The following is a 23,019-nucleotide window of genomic DNA, read 5'->3' on the forward strand; positions in this document are numbered from 1 at the left end:
GACTTTTTCGACCCCAAATCAGTAGCAAACAGGCAATAAATCAAATCTCTTACACAGAAAATGATAAAAGTGCGAACTTACGTGAGAAATCATCGGCATATTTCTACTTTGTGCTACAATCGCTTCCACGTGACACGGTCCCTCAGGTCCAAAAACAGCCGATACCCGATCACAAATCATTTCAGTCAAGGCACGCGTCGCTAATACTGTCTCGCCCTTCGTATCGTTCCAACGCAGCGCCAAATGGACATTTGGCAGAATATCGTCACTGGCATTTATTTCGTCGAGCGCCATTGTGAGGGCGCCCGATATGGCGAGACCTTCGCGCCCTTTCAGATCACCTTTGATGGCGCACAAGTAACCGACTGTGAGGACGGTTTTGTTTTGCGCACGCCCCAGCGCCGTCGTTGTTGTTGTTGTTTTTCCGCCACTGATACCCGGGGCATGTGACAACACCACCGAAAGTAGCAGAAGCACACTTATGGGCGGCCATTGTGTCATCGCCCCGTCGGGGGCCCTCGATCGTCAAGACTCTGATCAGTATCGGGCACTAACTGCAACGAGAAAAAAATGAGAGAAATTCACATTAATTAACATTTTCGATTGATTTTGATAATAATGAGATCAAATATTTACACAGAAAATTAACATACGTCGAAGGGTTATCGCGAACTTGATTGATTTGGTTTTATCAAGATCTTCCGTGTGTTAAATACATTCGATGCGATAAAATAAATATTGAATTAAGCCGATACGATTGTAAAAAAAATGTTTCGAATTTTTTTTTTTGAGAGATTTTCAGAGGAAATTTTTAATTTAAATATTTAAAATTAAAAAAATAATTTTTTTATTAATTTTTTTTAATTAATTAATTTATTCAAAAATTTATTTAATTAATTTTTAGTTCAATTTAATTTAATTTTTGATTTTATTAATTATTTAAAACTATTCTTAAACCTAAAGTCAATATTTTTTTTAATATTTATTTTTTTTTTTATTTAAAAATTATTAAAAAAACATTAAAAATTTCATTCATTTTTTTTATTTTTTTCAATCGAATTAAATTTAATTTTTTGAAAATTCTTTAAAAAAAATTTTTTTAACGACCTTAATGAAAAAATTCATATAATTTTATGAAATTTCTCACACTCGAATTCGTCACGATCGCGACAAAAGTTATTTACTGATAAAAAATTTTAAACAATAAGCTGCGTTCTATTTTTAGCTCGCCTCAACGAGTGACGAAAGACGATAATGCATTTGATAGCAATTTCGTATCAAAGTAACTTTTTTGTAAAAAAAAATCGCAAGAACACGATTACATGGACTTTGTTTGCATGACGAGCGATTACAGCAGCTTAAATTCCATTTCACACAAAATTTACATGGAAGCGTGATAAGCGCACTGAATAAATTGAATATTGGCGAGAGAAATGTAAGAAACACTTGAAGGACTATTTTTTATGGCGAAAGATAAGACACATGTGTCAAATAAAAAGCGAAGAGATAACTAATTATAGTGCAAATTGATTGAGAGATTTCATCAGAAAGAGTTTTATTTTATTGAGTGAAGGTCGTTTTATTTTCACAATATAAGAAAATTCTTATTTTATGGGTTGGTTTTGAAATTTTTTCTGATTTTAAGATTATATTAAATAAAAAATTAAATTAAAATTAAAAAAAAATTATTTAAAAAAATATAAAATATTTTGTAATTGATTAGAAAAAATTTTTTTTTTCTTAAAAATATTTAAATTAATAAAAATATTTAAATTATTTAAAATTGATAATGAAAATATTTTCCTTTAAAAAATTTTAATATTACATAATAGAAAATTAAAAAAAAAAATTAAATTAAATTAAATTAAAAAAATATTAAGATATAAAAAAAATATGATAAAAAATTTTTTTCCCTTTTTTTTTTTAAAAAAATATAAAAAATTTTTAAAAAAAATTAAATTAAAAAAAAAATAAAATTAAAAAAAATAAAATTTTATTTTTTCTAACTTTTTAATTTTAAAAAAATAACAAAATAAGCTAAATTAAAAAATATTAAAATATAAAAAATTAATAAAATATTTTTTTTTTTTTTTAATTTTAAAATAAAATCAACTTTACAAAGATAATTTATTTATGTTTTTAATTTATTTTTTTTTTTTAAATTTTAATTATGAAAATTCAGTTCTTTAATTTTTGTCAACATGCTAAACAAGTAAAAATTTACAAGATAAATATTTCTTGTTAAAATTACATTTTTAAGAATTTCATTAAAATCAGAACGTTTTCTCATGACAATTCTTAGAAATAAAAATAGGACGTTTATTTCATTTAATTCTCGTAATTGTCTGTAAGCCATCATTAAAACAACTCTGATATTCAAAGTAACTTGATTTCCGCAAATTCATACATTTTCCTTTGAACAACATTTAAATGGAAAATCCTCTTATATATTTCGCAACTATTGTCACAATAACAAATACACAAAAAAACAAAAAATACTCTTAAAATGAACAAAATATTTTCTCTTTTGTTTTATTTCAAAAAAATTCAATTATTGTCAAAATATTTAAGCTGCTTAAAAATAAATATTTTTCGTGAAGTGGGTTCAAAAAGTAAAAAAAAATGCCAAAAAATAATTGAATAAAAAAAAACAAAACGCTTGTTAATAGTTCGCCATACACACGAAAAAAAATCAACAATAAACTGATTGAAACACGTGCAAAACAAAAAAAAAATTATATGGTATTTCAATCAACCGAACAGGTGATCTGGTATGTCGCTATGGCAGCGTCAAATTGTCTGATGGAACGTAAATTAATGACTCTTCTCTTTTTTTTTTTGTTGTTGTTGTGTATTTATTACCTACTGCTGGTTAGTTTGCATGTAGGTACCTACAATTATTTATTTTTTTTTTATTGTATAGAAACTTGATTTTTTTTTTGCTTCAGGTTTTGAATTTGAATTTATTTCAACTTTTTTTTTCAGTTACCTTTTTGAGCGATTGATCGCGGTAGACATTCTGACGACGACGACTGTCAGAAAATTCTCAGAGGTAGCATAACAAACATTTTTTTGCGACACCACAAACCTGTCAATCGCATTGAGTGTGTGTGTGAGAAATTTATTAAAAGTGAAAAACTGGTAAAGTTTCCCAGCATCATCGCATCGCCAATCATCTTATCGCGCCATTTAAGGTAACTGCCAGTTCCATGCCAAGACAAGTTTTTTTTTTTAATTCGGAATAATAATAGTTTAGTCACTATTTGCCGCCATTTAGTTCTAGAGCAACAACTTGTTGAATTATTTTTTTTTTATTATTACACGTTATTACTCAAAATATAATTACATATTGCGTATTGTCGCTGTAGAAAGAGCTCTAACGCGTGGAATGTCGTTTCTGCTGTGTACACATGTGGTTCGCGTGTGAGAGAATGTCCAACGTTATTTACCTCGCCAGACATCGTGGTGTCATGACAGCAAATTGCAAGCAAAACTAGATTTGGAGTCGATTTACGAGAGAAAAAAAAATGCAAATCATCGAAAATTTTTATCAATATTTTCCCACAGAGATTTAGAATTTTATTTATTTTTATTTTCTTAATGAGACGAGGATTAAAGTTAATGTGTATTTTATGAAAATACCGCAAATAATTTGCATAAATAATACCTGTTGATCTCCTTTGGTCAATGATATTAATAACTTTTTATCGCATGAGTCAGCTTGATCATCATTTCCTCCGTCGCTGTGTCTACCATTCGCTTTGCATCCATAAATTAATAATTTAATAACAATTTCTTGGGCTTTGCCAGCGAGTTAAATGCTTGCTGCACAACAACTTTAATCACTTTATATATAAATAATAATAATAATAATCATCGTAATAAAGCTTAATAGTAGTAATGATACCGGTTTTTGATATTGTTTTGTTTTAACGCAAGAGAAAAGTTACTAAAACATGTTTTTACGCGTTGTTGTTTTTTCTTTTTGTTATCTTTTATTTTATTTTTTTGCTAAAAAAAACATATTATTATTTATATTAAATAATGGCTAAGCGCGTTAAAAACTTCCATCGCGTTGTGTGCATTCGTATCAAAGGCCATGCCACTAGTAGATCTTTGTCATGTTTCTCGACTTTACTACAACAAAAATAGTTCTATTTATAAAATTCCGGTTTTTGTCGTACGCTTCGTTGTATTCATCTCGCAAAATAAAAAGATACCTTTGTACGAATTCACACACTTCCTTTGGAAATGAGCGTAAAAAAAGGCAAAATACAAACACGCGCGTAGTTTCAAATATTTTTGCATGCAAAAAATAAAAAAGTTTGTTGTTGTTTTCTTGTTGTTTCGGACAAAAATGAACTTTTTTTTTAAATATTTTTCAGAATGAAAATTATTATTATCATATTGTGAGTGTGAACCGTTTAATGTGAATGGCGAGTGCAATAATGCAATGTAAATATTTTCCCTGAGGCTTGCAGGATGTTATTGCAATATTTGTTTTCCGGTTCAGCAACAGATAAGATACAATAACAATAAATCATGGAATGTTTTCTTTTCGTGCAATAGTGAAACTATGGGATTTTTTTTTTAATTAATTGTGTCTTTAAAAGAGGAAATTGTTGTTTTTGTCACGTATTTTTATGAAAGAAAATTTTTTCATAGCGAATATTTTTATTTTTAAAAATTATTTAAAATAAAGAAAATTGAATAAAAAAAATATTTAATAAATTTGTAAATTCTTGATTGAAAACAAAAATAAAATACAGTTTAAAAATAAATCATTTTAAATTTAATAAATTAAAAATAAAAATTTTTATTTAAAAAAATAATTTTATAAAGGTTTTAAAAATAAAATTGAAAATAATAAAAAATTTTTAATTTATTTATTTAAATTTATTTTTTAAAAAAGAAAATTTCTCAAAAATTTCTTTCGAATAAATTTTTAATTTTAAAAAAATATATAAATATAATAAAATTTTTTAAATTAAATTAAATAAATAAAGTATTTGAATAAAATAATTATTTTTTAATTTTAAATTAAATTAAATATAGAATAAAAATAATTAAATTAATTAAATAAAAAAATTAATTTAAATTTTGATTAAAAAAATTAAAATAAAACGAAACGGTATACCGGTAATAAGTACTTGATAAAAATATAAAAAAAATATGAAAATAGCATAAAGAAAATCTACTCAATAGTATGCGTATTAGATATTATTTTATTACGACAACAATTTAAATGAAAAATACCTATGGGCTCATATTATTTTCCATTATGTTTATTGGATTCAAGAAAATATAAAAAATAAAAAATATTCAATTTAATAAAACAATGGAAAAATATACATACTACAATTATACGAATAAAATGCATTGAAAAAATGTAAACAATGAAAATATTTTGAATGAATTTGTAAAAGCTAAAAAAAACTTTCAAGAGGATTTTTTTATTTATTTTTCGTCTTTTCATGCGCATTGTTTTCTGCTTTCACAAGTTTAGGACGGCGCGATCAACTTTTTAATTTTTAAACTGTTTATTTACTATGTAACAATTTACTTTTTTTCAACAATTTCCACGTATTTAACCAAATTTGTTTGTTTGCAGGAGTTTATTGTATTTTTTTTTTGTTTCTGATTATTTTGTTTTGGTACAATATATTTTTTTAATTTAATTAAAAAAAAAATGTTATAATGCAAAAAAGGACATTTAATTAACAAAAAAAAATTTATTGTTGTAGATTTTTTGTCAAACCATGCAGAAAAATTAAAAAAAAAAGTTTTAACAAAAAATAACAAAAAAAAATATTAAAATATCAACAAACGTCGAAGAACAAAAATTATTTTTTTTTGTCATTTTAACTTTGCTGATTTTTTTTTTAATTTAATTTAATTTTTATTTAATTTTTATATTATTTTATAAAGTTTATGATTTTTATATATTTTTTTTTTTAGAAATATCAAAGGATTTTTTTCTTTTTGAAACTAATAATAATAAATTAATAATTAATAATTTTTTAAATAAAATAATCCTTTATTTGCACCTTCATATAAATCACAAATACCAAAAGAAATGATATTGAATAAGACATCTAAACTAAACATAAATTCATTGAGACACTTGTGAAATGAGGAAACTGTCAATAAATCTCTTTTTATTCAAAAAGACAGAAAACTTTTCCATGAATGAAAATTTGAAAAAAAAAATCAAAATTCACCTGAAACAAAATTTCAACGAGAAATTTCTGCGGAACTCGTTTTCTATTGACTTTATATTTTTTTTGCACTTTGTGTTAATCTGAAGCATGTGACTTTTCTAGCGAATATTGACATTGACTTCTTTTCACACACAAGAGACAAAAATTTTCACGTCGCAACTCTAATTCGGTCCGCAAACAAGTTAATTTTAAACTGGAAGAACTTAAAGGCGACTCACGCTTGGCAAAAGGGGAAGACTTCGCGCTATTTCAATTTTATTGCAAAGACTTCTCGAGAAGAAGAAAATTTGTTGTCATTAAAAAAATATGGGCTTGTCCGCTCAATTATTGGTGGTTGCGTAAACAAACAATAAACAACAATTATAAAAATTTCCCAAGCGTCGTCGTCGTCGGTGTTGTTGTTGTCGTCTTCGGTTATTATTGTTTGTCATATTTTAGATGGAGAATGGCAGAGAGTGGGATAGAAATCAATAGGATATCATTTTCAAAGGAAAATTGAAGCAAAATAATGAGAGTTCTTCAACGCGTCGCGTTTGTTTAATAAAACCTCGAGTCCCCCAAGCACTCGTCAATTAATTAAAGAAATTGTTGGCAACTTTGTAAATATTGCTTCGTATTATCATATCATTTAGTACAAATAAATTATCATATTAATTGAGACAAAAATGTCCTTGAGGCACAAAACATCTTATTACACGAGATCTGCCTTCTTTATGCAAAATCCAGAAAAAAACGGGAGAGACGAAGAGAATAAATCAATTTTATTATTTTTTTTTCTTCAAATATGTTCATCATTATTATGCATCCACGCACCACTCATTTTGGCTTCAACTTTAAAGTTAACAAGAATGCTAAAAATAACGTCAAATTAAAAAAAAATTCTAAAAATACCGGACGACGGCGTTCCGATGCATATGTCATGTCTTTGATATTTTATGCGCGATCTCTTATTTATTATTAACTTGAAATAACTCGAAAACGACGACTACGACGACGACGAAAAAAAAGAGACACAAGGAATGAAGTTTTGCTCCGTTCGTTCTGTTCTGCGGTTTAAACCAGTTTATGTTTATTATTTATAGCTATAAATTCACTTCAGAACATGTTTATAATAAATAATAATATACGCACATAAAAAATACTTAAAAAAGCATCGACGTCGTGTGTGAGTAGTGTGCTTGTTTTTGCTGCTTCTCGCTTGATTCTAATTTATTTATATAAATTTATTTTATTATATAGAAAAAAAAATGTTTGAGAAAAAAAACAAAAGAGTTTGTAGAGTAGTACCGCGAAACGAACGAACGACGATGAGCTCATCGGAAATAACGCAACACACAAACACAAAATTAGTGCAGAATTTTGTTTTTGTTTTGAATTCTTGGACCAACTTGAAGAAAAAAAAATATTTTGGAGTAAATTTTTTTATAGGTGAGTTAATTTTTTGGGAACGTAAATCAATTAAAATATCATCAAAATTCTGCTTTATATATTTTTTAAAATATAGAGCAAGATTTTGTTGAAAAAAAAATAAATAATATTTTTTATTTAAAATTTAATTTAATTGTAAATTTAATTTTCAAAGAATAAAAAATAAAATAATTAAATAAATAAAATAAATTATTTATATAAAAAATATAAATTTTAAAATAAATAATTAAAAATTATATTTAAAGTAATAATTATATAACTCAAAGTTAAATAAATAAATAATTAAAGATGAAATTTTATTTAAATATAAATTTTTATTTGTCAAAGAAAAAAAAGCTAATAAAATTATTTATTTTAAATTAATTTAAGTTTATTTAATCAAAATTAAATATTATATACAGAGAAATTTTTTTAATTTATAACATTTCATCATATTAATATAAAAAATTTAATAAATATATTTAAAAAATAAATAATCAAATAAATTATTCAAAGAAATAATTAAATAATTTTAATAATAATAAAACATATTTTTTAATATAAATTTATTTTCTAAATGAAAAAAAAAGAATAATTTTTATTTAAAATTAATTTAATTAAAAATAATTATTTAAATAAATATAAATTTTATTTTATACAGAAATATAAAAAATACAAAATTTTAAAAAATAAAAAAAAAAATAAATTTAAAACTTTTAAATTTTTTAAAAATTAATTAAAAAAAAGTAAATAAATAATATTAAATAATTAAATAAAAAAAATGAAAAAAAAATGATTAATAGTAAAATAGGTATATAAAAATTATTAGATTTGTAATTATTGAGTTGTAGTAGGAAATAGAAAATATTTGGTTTTTAATTTATTTTTTATTAAATTATTTCCCTTTGATCAATCATTTAAACTCAAATTAAAATGAGTGTTAATGACAACTTGATTAACAATCGCCTTTGATCCTTATCAATCTTTTTTCTCCCCTATTTTTCACAACAATCCCGTAAATTCCTCTTTAAATTCTCCTTGAAATCAATTTTCTCGTCATTAATTCTTAACTCTTACACAAATTAATTATGTGTCATTAAGCATAAATTATACTTAAAAAAAAATAATTAATACCCAAAAATTAAATTCTCCAAAGTCACGCTAAGCACATTTACACTCGACAATTCACTTCAAACAACAACTAAATCAAGGTCACGCGCTTTGTGTAATCAGCAAAGAGACGAAATTAAATTGGCATATAATAATAATTTTACGACCGGCAACGAGCATTTGCGCTGCTATTTATAGCACAAAAATTTTATCTTATCAGTTAGTAGCCAAACGTTAAAAATGGCTTCTTCTTAAAAAAAAAATCACACTCGTGAGTTATCGTTAAAAAAATTTTTTTGGTACTTTTCCGTAAATTCCACTTTTTTTTTTGAATAAATTACAAAGTTGTTCTTCTGTAAACAAAACCACGAAATTAATTATAATAACTGTCAAAGGATTCCTCTGAATTTTGTAGCAAATTCTTTGTGTATTTTGCGCGTCGTGCAACATTGTACCACTTTTTATCGTTTGTTTTTGAGTGCAGCTAGCAACTTTCATAAAATGCACGAAAACTATGTTTTTTGTGTCTTTTCGTTGCATTCATGAGGTATTTAGTTGTAAAGTAGTTTCGAGTTAATTAAAATAAGAAAGTTTCGTGTCTCTTTCAAAGTAATTGTTTTCGTGTAAAATTTTTGTCAACATAAAAAAAATAATTAAAAATTCGCTAAAATAACGAATAAAAAAAAATCACACATGTAATTTGTGATCCCAGAAGTCTGTTCACATTCAAATGATAATAATGTCAGCTATTTTTAACTTTATTGTTTGCTTTTTTTTTCATCATCAAATAACAACAAACATCACTAATACACGGAGCAACAGTCAACAAAAAACCAACGAGAGAGCTACATATGTAGTAAAAAATATAACACAAAATTTTGTCTTTATAGTAAAAATAATACGCTACACAAATATTGTTCGATCGCTCGTTCGTTGTGTGTTTTAGAGACGATTTTATATTTAAAGGCATGAGAAATAAACATTTTTCGTTTGTATTGGTCGTTGTCATCGTCGTTGTCGTCGGTTTTGTTGTTGTTGTCGTCGACTTTGGTTGTTGGTTGCCTCTTAAAAGGCACGAAAGACAGAAAAACACAAAATAATAACAAGAATATGATAATGATATGTATTAAAATGAAATGATAATAATATCAGTATCATCACTTTGATTCAAAATAATAAAAGAAAAATAAAGAAACATTTTTTTGTGGGTGTTTTTAATAAAAAAAATTGCAAAAAATTCATTCATTTAGATTTTTTTTTGTTTATTTTTATTTTTTTTTTAAACCAGCAAAAAATGTTAAAAGCATCGCGTTGCAACTTGTGAACATGAGATGCTTTAAAATAATAAAAAAATAATTTGATACGAGACTAACGTCATTTTATTCGAATTTTATTGAGCAAATTTAATCCGCTCACTTTGCCTCCATAGCACCATGGTTGTCGTCTCTAAAGACCGAGAGATTACTTCGCAGTGAATAAAATTATTTATTATTATCTTGTGCAAATGATAAAGACCTGTTTTCGCTTTACTTTTGATTAAATCTGTGCTGTGCAGTGCATGCGGCGAGCAACATTCGAATTAATTTTGTATTAAATTGCGCGTCGTTGTCGCTTAAAAAAGTTAGTCATGCAGTTAGAAATGCATTTAAATTGGAACCGGTAGTAGTGCAGTATGTGCATTTGTCATGTGAGTTGATCAAATGAATGGAAAATTGTAATTTATCTTTGGAGAAATTTGCCGAGCAATTCAACAAACGGAATTACAACAAAGTTTTGGTACGAAAAGTTTTTTTTTTCTTCAAATTGTTTGAGTTTAATTTGAGTTTGAGCGAGAGTGTTTGTGTGTGTCTCTCTAACTAAGTGATCGTAAAAATGTGCTAAAAATATTAAATAAACATTGAAAGTTATCAAAATGTGAGAGAGAGAGAGACATTCTGAACTATTTGCTTCGTTATTTCGAATGTGAAACATATGTTTGACATCTGTTTTAATAAATATTAAATTGAGAAATCAAGCTGATTGACTCTGGGTAAATATTTGTTTTTTTTTCTCGTTTTTGCTTTTATGTAACAATGACAAGTGTTCAATTTTGTGATAGTTTAGGACTTGCAAAATGACAAAGACATTTGAACTGATGAATTTTTAAAAGCGTAATTGGAATTTTAGCAAAAAATTAAAGAACTCAATTTGAGATCGCCCAAAAAAAGTAAAGTATTTTAGGAAAATTTGATTTTTCGAAAAAAAATATTAAAAAAAAATAAAAATAGTAAAATTTTTCATTTTATTTATTTTTTACTAAAATATATATTTTTAGAATAATTTTTTGGAATGTAAAGAGCATAAAAATTTTTTTCAAACTAGAGTTAGATGTGAAATTTTTTTTCAAATAAATTCAAAAATATTTTTAAAATGAAAAAAAAATCAAATGTATAAAAATAAATTTTTAAAAAATGTAATAAAGGCAATTTTTCCGTTTTCTGTTTAAAATTATCAAATTTTTAAAAATTATTTTAATAATTTAAAAAAAAAACTCTTAGCTAATTTTAAATCTTCAAAATTAAAAATAATTAAATTAAATAAAAATATAATATTTAATTATTTATTTATATATTTTTAATATTCATAAACTATAATGAATAATTAATTAATTTCAAATTTAATTAAAAAACAAAAAAAAAATTTTTTTAAATTATTTTATTATATTTGACATTAAAAAAAAACTAAAACTATAATAATAATAATTCTAAAATAATTTTTTATTATTTTTTAAAAATTTTAAAAATATTTGTTTTAATTTTAAGTTTTATGTTTTTAAAAATTTTAAATTAAAATTTTAATAATTTTAAAAAAAAGATTTGAGGTTTTTAAAAATTAAAAATAATTAAATTAAATAAAAATAAGTTATAAAAAAATAATTTTTAGTATTATTTTTTATATTTATTAAATCTAATAAATTAATTTAAAATAAATTAAAAATAAAATAATTAAATTAAATTTTAAATTAAAAAAACAAAATTAATTATTATATCTAATTATTTATTAATTATTTTAAAATAAAAAAAAACGTTATTTTTTATTTAAATTTCAAATAAATTTTTAAAAATATTAAGAAGCAAAGCAAAAAATTTCCAATTAATTTTATTACTTAATTTACTGTAAAAAATTTATTCTAAAATAACTCAACAAGTTTCTTCATTATTGAACAAGCATTTTATTATGATCACTTAGCAACCTTCATCAAATACAAATATTTCCTTTTTATTCTTGTTTATCCTTTAACAAAAGACAAAATTTTCCATAAATATTTCCGTTATTCACAAAAAAACATATTTTGGGATATTGCAAAAACCAGACACGTTCAATGCACGTTTTTGTACAAAATATTTTGGAATTTTTACTCTATTCACAAATTTGGTCGTTTTTATGCCAACCTTCATTTTGATCCAAAATTCATTCAAAATAATCGGGCTTCTCATTCAGCAACAATTTATTCAGTGAATGAGTTTAATTTTTTTGTCGCATTTTTTCGGCTTCCTGATTATTTGTATTGACAATAAATTTATTGGTTGTTCATTTGTTGCGTTCTCTTTAAATTGAAAAAGAAAAAAAAATAACAGCATCAGTAATTGTTTACATTTCTGCACACAATTAATTACAACAAAGAGTTAATTATGTGCGAAGAAAACGTATCTGAATTGAATAAATAATTTTTTATCGAATGCTTTCCATTAAACAATTAAGAAAATGTTTTTGTCTCTGCATGTCTCTTATTTTTTATTAAATAATCAACTGGAAGTCTGTCATTTCCTTGAAAGCAAAATTCATTAAATTTATGCATCGTTTCGTCAATAAATGGTCGAACAAGCCCTTTTTTGACGAAAGCGCCGTAAATAAGACCTCAGTCGATTGTACGTTTTTTTTTTCTTCTGTAAAGTCGTCAACTGAATGTCTAAGCTGCTATTGTGTTTTGTTTAAAAATAGTCGTCACTCTGCTGGTTAGGTCAGCCGTATTTATTATTTTTTTAGTATTTTGGCTCATTTGGTTTACAAATATCGACACAACTAGCGATATAATGAACATTGTTTGCGATCGTGTAGCGCAGTTCGTTTTTTTTATGACTAATTGAATCGTTTTAAGTACTTCCACGTTGCAGACGCGGAGAGCGATCAACAAGCAATATTTGAATTTCAAAACAAAAAATCTATTTTTAGACGCGATTTATGATGAATTTTTTGACGTGTTGTTGTTTTGATCATTTCGTGCGAGACAATTTTAATTTATAAAATCAACAAATTGTTAACAACTTTTTTTTTGTATAAAATTTTTCGTTTCATCCAGTTAGCATGTAAATCAGATTGAACATCATCGAATGTCCTTGAATCGTTTTTGTCACCTCCTCTCAATGTTATTCAAATATTTCTCGACACACGAGACTGATATGCAAAAAAAAAAAACAACAACATTCGACTAATAATAATAACGAAACTAATAAATGTTGTAGAGAGCGGGTGCGTGAGACAAATTTCAAGTCCATGACTTTGAAGAAAGATGATGTCTTCGCATCTGTTTGTGACGATGATTACAACTACACAAACGAGAGACAAGGTGCATCGCTTTCCTTTTCGTTTTTCAATTTTAATTCAATTAAATTCTTCGCTCGCTTTGTTTTATTAATAGAATGACCTACAAAAGTATCAAACATGAGCAAATTCTTTTGATATTTTTTTTTCGTCGTGCTATCGTGTGATCGACGATTGCAAAATAAACAAAAAAAAAATCGTACAATTGGATGTGCAAATGAAAAATGCTTATATAAATGTGTGAAATTTCATTTAATAATTAAAATTTTATCCTGAACAGACAATAATTTAATTAAAATTTAATTGATTGGAAATTATTTATTTTATTTTGAACCAATTTTTTAATCGTTTTTTTAATTATTAAAAAAAATATGAAAAATTAGCTCTTTATTAAAATATTAAAATAAAAAAAATTAAATTAAATATTTATTTATTTTTTTTTTAATAATTTTTTTTTATTTTGGAAATTAAAAAAATAAATCAAGAAATATTAATTTCGAAATTTTCAATTTATCTCAAATATTATTTTTTATTCAATTTAACATGCACAAGGAATTTAATATGTTATAAATTTATTTCAGGTCCTTCCAGGCTATTGCAAAGTTAATTAAGTCATTTTATTGAAAATTTATTGCTTTAGGTCAAAGTATTGTTATTCTCAAGTCAAAAGTTTCATCTAAAAGTAACAATTTGCCTACAAATCTGTCTGCATTAATTTTCATATCGGTAAACAATTTTTTGCTGCAACTTTGTGTTTACATTTTTGTTTGCAAAGATGGAACGGAAATTAGAGTAAATACATGTAAACATGATGCACGTTGATATTAAACATGATCAGAGGCGCTCTTTAATATTTACTATGATTATTTTTTAGAAAATTTTCAAAAAAAAAAAAAATAAAATAAAATAAATAAAATTTAAATAAATAATTAAATAAAAAAAATAATAATAAAAATAAAATTAAATAAAATAAATAAATGTTTGTAAATTTTAATAAAATTAAGTTACTTTAAAATAATAATATTTAAATAATTTTTTTAAACAAAATTATTATTTTTTAATTAATAATTAATTTTTAATTAATCAAAATAATTAATTATTTTTTTAAAATTATTATTAAAAATTATTTTTCTTAAATTTTCTAATAAATATATATTTAAAAAAAAATTAGTTAAATTTAATTTATAAATAAATTATTATAATATATATTTAAATTTTAACAAATAATAAAAATTAAATAAAATTGAAAATTAATTATTATTTAATTTATTTATTATTTTATAAAATAATTTTTTTAATAATATTTTTTTCAATAAAATTTATATTTATTTTAAATAATTAAAATAATTTAAAATCAATAATTATTTAAATAATTTTTTTTTTAAATTTTATTTTATTTTTTAAATTATATATTTCATTCTTTCTTTCATGATAAAATATTTAATAAAAAAAAGTAAACGATACTTCCTTTAATCTCTCAAGTGGTTGACATTTTCCGACAAATCTACTCTAGTTTTTTCAATATCAAAAAATTATTTATTGTTTTTTCTTTATTTACTGAGTGTTGTCTTACTTCGTTTGATCGATCCAATCGAGAGAAACAAATCATGCAAAAAAGGAAAGAAATTGTTAGCTCAAGGCTTTATTGTCATGACTGTCAATATCTTTTGATTTGAATTGAACAAAGCATACTTTTCAATAAATTTCTTTACATAAATTGGCTTGTTAGGATTTCATACCTTTTTTACTTCAAAGGAAGAAACCTTAATGAAGAAAGTTTTCCATTGTTAATTTTCCTTTTATGAGAAAATTTTCCATCAATTGTTTAGCAGTAACTTTAACTCATTTACAAGAAATTCTTGAGAAATTAAATTTTCAAACAACAAGTCAAGTTTCGTAAACTGACCTGCACCACAAACCAGAATTTAATAACAAAAATATCTCCAGAACTCAAACAAATAGAGTGGTTGACCGATCAATCAAATTCTTCGAAATATAAAGTTGTAATTAATATGATTCACTTGTTCGGACCATTCATGCATGTTCCGACACAATAGTAGTCAAGTTCCGATGAAATTAATGATTCTATTATATAAACAATCAATTACGGACGAAATTAAACTGAAAAGTTATCAAATTAAACAAATCGATATTTTATGTGTGACATGCCTTCGGGTTAAACGTCAAAAAAAAAATCAACAATAAAATATAATAATATTAATAAAAATTGATACATTTTGATATGAAACCAAAATATCGCCATCAAAATTGTTTGATATTTATTGATTTTGGAATAATTCGACTCGTGTTGACATTCCATCGGAGTGTTTAGTGCGGTGATCAAGTCGACCAAAGTGCTATTCAAATAAATTTCTCGCATTTCTGACGAAAATGTTTATTTGTTCAGTAGTAGAGTATCAAATCGCTCGATTTGCGAAATCAAAAAGGTAAGTTTATAATAAATTATCTGCTAAATTTCACTCAATTTAGCAAGTTGATACTCGAAATTTCCTCTAAAAGTAGTTTTGATGGAAAACATTCGCTTGGATCGAGGCCAAGATGATAAATTTGGCGAATAAATATTAGAAATATTACAATGTGATAGAAAATTATGAAAAATTGCTTGTTTTGATGATTAACGGGTTGTGCGTGTAAGAAACGTATTTGTGTACAACAAGATGAAAAATATTATCTTAACCCACTTTAAGAGACGTTTTTGTCGATTATGATGTTCTTATCTTATCTTCAAATGTACACAACCTGTGCTTTAAAATTGGTCGTATATTTTTTTTTATAACAGAATGAAATAAGGAATTTAAACTCAAATTTAAAGTTAATTGAATGATTTTTACATCGTTTACTCTAAAATTTATAAGACTTAGTTGTAGAAAAAATAAATATTAAGGAATCAGGCTTGTGTAAAATTTAAAAAATCCAAAGATAATAAAAAAAATAATTTTTATTGAAAATATTATTTTTTTTTAAATAGGTATTAAAAATTAAAATTCTTTTTGATATTTTCGTTTTTTAATTATTTTTTTTTAATTTTTTAATTTTTTTTTTATTTTTTAAGTTATTTTATTTTTTTCATTATTTTACGTTAGGTTTAGAAAAACATCCATATTTAACCTCAAAAGGATTTTTTTTTTCAAAGTAAATATATTCATAATTTTTATTCAGTTAAAATATAGTTAAAAAATATTTTCTCTTTTTAAATAAAAAAAAAATTTATTAAATAAATAATTTTTTTTAAAAAATGATGAAAACAAATTTCTGAATAAAAAAAAATTTTGTAGTCTTTTAAAATGAATTTTTATATCCATTGAAAAATTTTCAATGATTTTTTTTTTGCTTTGACTACTTGAAAAAAAAACGTTTGCTTTTATTCGAATAATAAGATAATTTTTCTCATTCAATAAAGTCCAAAAAATGCACTTTTTTGAAAGAAAAAACAAGATTTTCAAAGGATAAATGAACAAAAGTGGTAAGAGTAGTTATGAAACTCACAAAACGCTTTCTAACAAATGAGAATAAAATTAAATTGTGATGCAACTGAGAAAGAGATCCTATTATTGTCATATTATATAAAGTGGTTTTTCAATTTTCTCTTTTATCTCGTTATCGTGAAGTAACTCAGAAATTAAAAAAAGTGCATTAAACGTCGGATTTTCTTCAAAAGAAAGTAAGGTAGTTATTACAAAGTTATGTAACAAACAACTGTTAACGTTTTAATGCAAAAATGTCAAGCATTTTTTTTTTCATTAAGGAAGCTTAACATCTAAAGCGATAAAAAAAAATTCTAATTGAATTTACCGGAGAAAAAGCTAACTTTATGCAGTATTTGTTACAAAATCACGTTTATTCATGCTAAAAAGACTAGAAAAGTGAATAAAAGCTTAAAATGACGCAACGAGGAAATATAATCCGTGTCAGACTCAGGAGTTGGTTTTGTTTCAACGACATGCTTTATCTCGTACTAATCAAATTTTAATGTAAATTTACAAAAGGAAAGTTTTGTAGAGAAATAAATGCATGACCAAACCAGAGAGCACAAGTTTAAAGAGCACTTTTTTGTTCAAAATCATCCCCCAGTGAATGTCCTTCTGTGTTTCATAACTCATTCATCAAAAATGGGAAATTTTTTCTCTTAACAACGATTTTTTTATAAAGATTTTTCTTTTTTTTTGTCACAAAAAAAAAATTTTTTTTTGCTGAAAACATATTTTTCTGTTATTTAGCTCTTTTTCCATCTGGTTAGCATTTCATAAAAAAAATCAGAACCATTGAACATTTTTTTCAAATTTAGCAGGTTGTAGTTCATTTTTTAATATTGGCGCCAAAAATCATTCAAAGAAAAAAATTTCATATTTCGTTGGGAAAAATTTAAAATTTCTGACAAATTATTTTTTTTTAATATTGCGTTTCATATTACATTGTTTAGATTTTTGAGATTGATTAAAAAAAATTAAATTTATGAAATTTAAATTAATTTTAATTTTAATTAATTTTATTTTATTTATTTATTTTTTTTTTAGAATTTATTTTAAACAAACCTATTATGTCAGAAATTTTTCATTTTTCCAAAAATTTATGAAAATTTGTGATTTTTGACGTAAATATCTTCATATGACAATTTTTTTTTTATTAAAAAAAAATAGCGAAAATAAGCCAAATAAATATTTTTGAAGCGAAAAAAAACAATTTTCATGTCAAAAAAAAATAATTTCTTATAAAAAATCGATGTTAGAAAATTCCCTATAAAATCATCTCTTCAGTAACAGACATTCAGGCACATTAAGAAGCGAATATAAAAAAAGTCATTACTCACCATGTGTTCCTAAGCCAAAGAAATTGTTTACTGCGCTTTGTCTTTGCATTAATTTCTACCAACAGCGTGAATTCAATTTCAAGTCTTTCTATTTGATCGTAAGTATTTGCAACTGAATCGTTATTGTATATTGGCGAGTACAACTACTGCGTTCTGCCACTTGAGTACCAGTCAGTTAAAAAACCAACAATAACGATATAATAATAATACTAATAAAAACACTTTGAGGGAGTGCGCGTTATTTATTTATTTCTTCTCTTATTTTTTTTTTCTTGTATTATTATTCACTTTTGTTATATTCCTTTTTATTTTTTTTTCTTCGACGTCTTTAGCGATGACGACGATTATTATTACATATATTGGTAACACGGACCACAGAAACAACTATATAATAACAATAAATAATGATAATATTCGTTTCGTTTTACAATCTGCGTAAATAATTCTCCGTTTTTCTTCTTTCGAGCGTATTTTATGCACACTCACCCATATTTCTTGCGTTGCACATCACGTATCACTTGTATAATAAATACACACTAACTTCTGTATTATTATTATTATTTTTACGATATTGCACTATTTCTCAAATATGCATACATATATAAAATATATATTAATTTATTATTATATAGATTCCCTTGTGTTCCCTCTCACAATTTAAAAATACTTTATTTTAGATTCACTTTCTTGTATTTACTCGTAGTATTATTTTATTTATTATGTTGTTGATCAGCAGCAGCAGCAGCTACGACGGGATGCGATGAGAAGAAATGGCAAATTGAAGTAAATATCTCTCTTGTTGCGTATATAACATATAGGAACTTGTTGATTCGATGTTCAGTAAATGTAGTTTTTTTTCGCAAGTTGTTTGAAATATTTAATTTTTCTCTAGTTGTTGTTGTTGTTTTTAAAATGTTTATCTGTGAAGAAATTTTTGCTGATCTGATCGTTTTTTTCTTGATTCGCACAGGTACGCAAATGAATTTGCTTGATTTTTGTTTGTTATTTATATTTTTTTTATTAACATATATGATTGAACTTTTGATATAATTTTTTTTTGCACTTTTGTTAATATTTTTTTTATCTGAAAATAGAAAAAAATTATTTTAGTTTTTAATTTTTAAAATTTTTCTTAAAATTATACAGTTTTTATTCTAAAGTTATTAATTATAAAAATATATTAATTTTATTTAATTTATTAAAATTATAAATATTGATATATATTTATTAAAATTATATTTATTTTTATTAAATAATAAAAATTAATGTTTTAATTTATTTAAATTTTTAAATTAAATTAATTTTTTAATAAATTTTTAAAATAAAAATTAAAATTAATAAATTAAATTAAAAATAAATTTAAAATAATTTTAATAAAAAAATTTTTTTTTTATAATTTAATTAAAAATAATAAAAATAAAATTTTATTTTATATATTTTTTTTAGATAAACTTTCCAAGAACAAATTATGTTCTTTTATTTTTTTATTTTTGTTACTAATATGATTTAATTACAAACTTTTATTTTTACTGCAACAAAACTTTTTTTTTCAAAAAAAAAATAAAAATCTCATTTAATTTTATTTTATGTGAAATATGAAATCTTTCCAGTGTCTAGTGCATCAACATCAAACCTATCCGTAAATTGACGTCTATTTTATATTTGTTCCGTTCACAACTTTTGATTAATATAATAATCTTATATGGTATACACATCAATAAAGTTGTGGAGAGACTCACACAAAGACACTCGGAAACACACGTAATAAGTAGCAAAGAACGAGGAGCAATCATCAATCTGCTTATATTTTATAGAAGTGAAAAATTATTCTTTCTATACAATTTTATTATTTTATTATATATTAGATGAACACAGAGAGTTTACTTATACAAAGCGACAGATAATCTCTTTCTCATTAATTCCGTATCATGTCCCCGATGCAATATATATTTTAATGAATATTATTGACAGACATTTGTTGAACATTAATCGTATACAACCAACCAGCTTAATTTATTAATTAAGAAACCAATATTGTTGCATTTACCACAGAATTAAATAAATAAATGAACATAATCTAACATTTCGTGACGTCACATGACTCCTAATTAGAATTTATTTTAAAAATTATTCACTTTTCTTTTGTTCGAACATCTTGAAAAAATTTTTTTTTTATTTATTTATTTATTCTTGTATTGTACATAAACATCATATATATTATATATCTCATTAAAATAATAATAAAGAAAAAGTCATTGACAGAATTTACAAACACAAAAAATTGCAGCTCTTTTCTCGTAAATAAATAAAAAACGGAGATAATGACGTTTAACGTTGTTGGATGGAGTGAATGACGCAGCAACTTTATTTATTATAATGTTCATTTATTTATTAACAATATAAAAAAATAATCACACGCAACTTTCAATGCACTTTTTTTGATTTATTGCACTTTTCTTCGACGATTAACGTTAAATTTATTTTTTTTTTTCGATACAATTAATTAATTTTCGCACTTCTTTACTTTCCATGATCATGAGGTTATTCACAGATGATACATTTTATTTTTGTTATTTCATTCAATGACCGCTTAACGTTATCTACACTTTTATATATATTTATTTTTTCATGTATATTATTGTTAATAAATAATAATGTGTAATACATGATAACAATTGTTAACAATAAAATCATACGTTCAATTTCGGATTTAATGTTGTAGAAAAAATAAAAATTAAATGATAAATGTTTGTTTAAAATATTTTGCGCAAAATTTCTTTAAAAATTTTTGTGATATTTTATTATTATTATTATAAAATGCGTGTAGAAATTATTAGTATGTCTGGTTTTGTAACTTTTCAAAAACTTGTTTATTTAGTGATTGGCACGATATATTCACAACGCACACACAGTACAACACACATTAGTTAAGATATCTCTTATATATATATAAAAATAACTTATATATATGTATATACTTGAACTTCTATAGAATTTTTTTGAGTATTTTTAGATTATATTTATAAACTTTTATTGGTTTAATGGATATGACACTCACTGTATGAATATAGTAATATTGTGTATGATCACCGTTAATATTTTTCTTTAAATTTTAAAGAACATTCAAAGAGAAATCCTTGAAATGTTACTTGTTTTAATTTTAAACACAAATATTTTTTATTTATTTTTATTATTTGTAATCTTTTTCTCAAAGACAAATTTTATTACCACTTTTCGTATGTTCTTTCTGTTAAATTTCTTGTGCTCGAAACGATTTTTTTTTATTAAAATGTGTTGTTAACATCAATAATTTTTATGATTATTATTTTTTAAATTTTTTTATTGTTATTATTATTGTTGTAATAATGATATATAATAAAGAGCAGCACGCAAAAATACTTGTTGCTTCCTCTTGTGACGGTTAAAACACGAATGAATGATGAATACCAAAGAGTAGACTTGCTTTCAATGTATTTTCCATTCAACACTACACACAAGCAAAACACTTTTTTGTGTACTTGTATATGTTTGTATATGAAATATACATGTTTCTATGTATATATTAATGCAAAAGTCAACTACATTCATGAAATAATTGTCTATAGAGTGACAACGGTAGCGCATGGTAACACTAATCTGTTTTATTTATTTTTTAATAAACGCATTACGTTGATCTCGCATTTGAAACGTAAAATTTTGTGCATTTTTACGCTCTTTTTGAACAACATTCAAACTGCATTCTTTCTCTTTCACAAAAAAATGATAACGTACGACGTGCCTGCATGTATGTGTGAATGAAAAATGCACTTAATTCATTCAGTTTTGTCTCTGTATGCGTGTCTCTCTTCATTCGTACCTCGTATAAATAAATTAGAAATGTAAACAATGATAAAGTCGCTTAATTTTCACGTCAAATATTTAATTTGCAGCCAATTAATAATTACCATCAACGTAAAGTTCGTTTAAAAATCAACATTTTTTGTGATTTTGCTCGATGCCACATCGCTGCGCATTGCAACAAAAATCCTGTTTCTATCCTCCTCCGCCTTATTCGGATGCGACACATAAGATGACACAAAAAAAAAAGAATAACAAAAACATCGATGACGTCACGCCGAACGACAAAATACCGAGAATTCACGTCTGTGTGATAAAATAAAATTAAATGCTGAATGAATGAAAAGAGGTTCGTATATAGTAAAATTTACATTTATCGTACGAAGGCGAACAGCTGTAAAAGAGGGGATATGGTTGTCGCAGTCACTCCAATATGAAAGCTGTGTGCGTGTTTTGAGTTGGGGAGAAAAATACCGGCTAAATTTTCTCTCTCTTTGTTTATGATGTGATGATAATTCTCAGTGTTGAAGTGCCATTCAGATGGTTTGTGGCTCATTCACAATGTATGTAGAATTTTCGTTTTTATTTTAACGGATTAATTTTCTTTTTTTTCATTCTTAAAAAATTATTGAATAAAATAATAATTTTAAATAATTAAATAATTATTAAATAATTAAATATCTAATAATTTTAAAAATAAAAAAATATATAAAACAAATAAATAATTAAATAAATAAAAATAAAATAAATAATGATAAAAAAAATATTAAATAAAAAATTATTAAAAAAGAATATTATTCCTAAAATTAAAAAAAAAATAATAATAATTTTTAAATTAAAAAAATAAATGGAAAAAAAATTAAATAGATAAATAATTAAAAAAACTTAATTTTAAAATTAACTTTTTAATACATCGTTTTTTATTTATATTTAATAATTTTATAATTAATAAAAAATTAATAAATTTTATTTTATTAATATTTAATAATTTTTTTAATTTTAAACGATATATTTATATTTATATTTAATCAATAT

The 23,019-nt window shown here is 23.7% G+C and overlaps 1 protein-coding gene across 1 annotated transcript in view; it reads right to left on the minus strand.

Moving 5' to 3' along the window:
- Positions 1-21,546, minus strand: part of LOC134836937 (receptor-type guanylate cyclase Gyc76C-like) — a 31,727-nt gene extending 10,181 nt beyond the window's left edge. The window contains exons 1-3 of the mRNA XM_063852224.1: positions 21,376-21,546; positions 18,148-19,231; positions 82-554 (exon numbers count right to left, since the gene is read on the minus strand). Coding sequence (XP_063708294.1) covers positions 82-501 — 420 coding nt within the window. The 5' untranslated portion in view covers positions 502-554; positions 18,148-19,231; positions 21,376-21,546. The remainder of the gene's footprint in view (positions 1-81; positions 555-18,147; positions 19,232-21,375) is intronic.
- Between the last annotated feature and the right edge of the window lie 1,473 nt (positions 21,547-23,019).

Source organism: Culicoides brevitarsis, chromosome 1 (assembly GCF_036172545.1).
Source record: "Culicoides brevitarsis isolate CSIRO-B50_1 chromosome 1, AGI_CSIRO_Cbre_v1, whole genome shotgun sequence".
NCBI classification, from domain to species: Eukaryota; Metazoa; Arthropoda; class Insecta; order Diptera; family Ceratopogonidae; genus Culicoides; species Culicoides brevitarsis.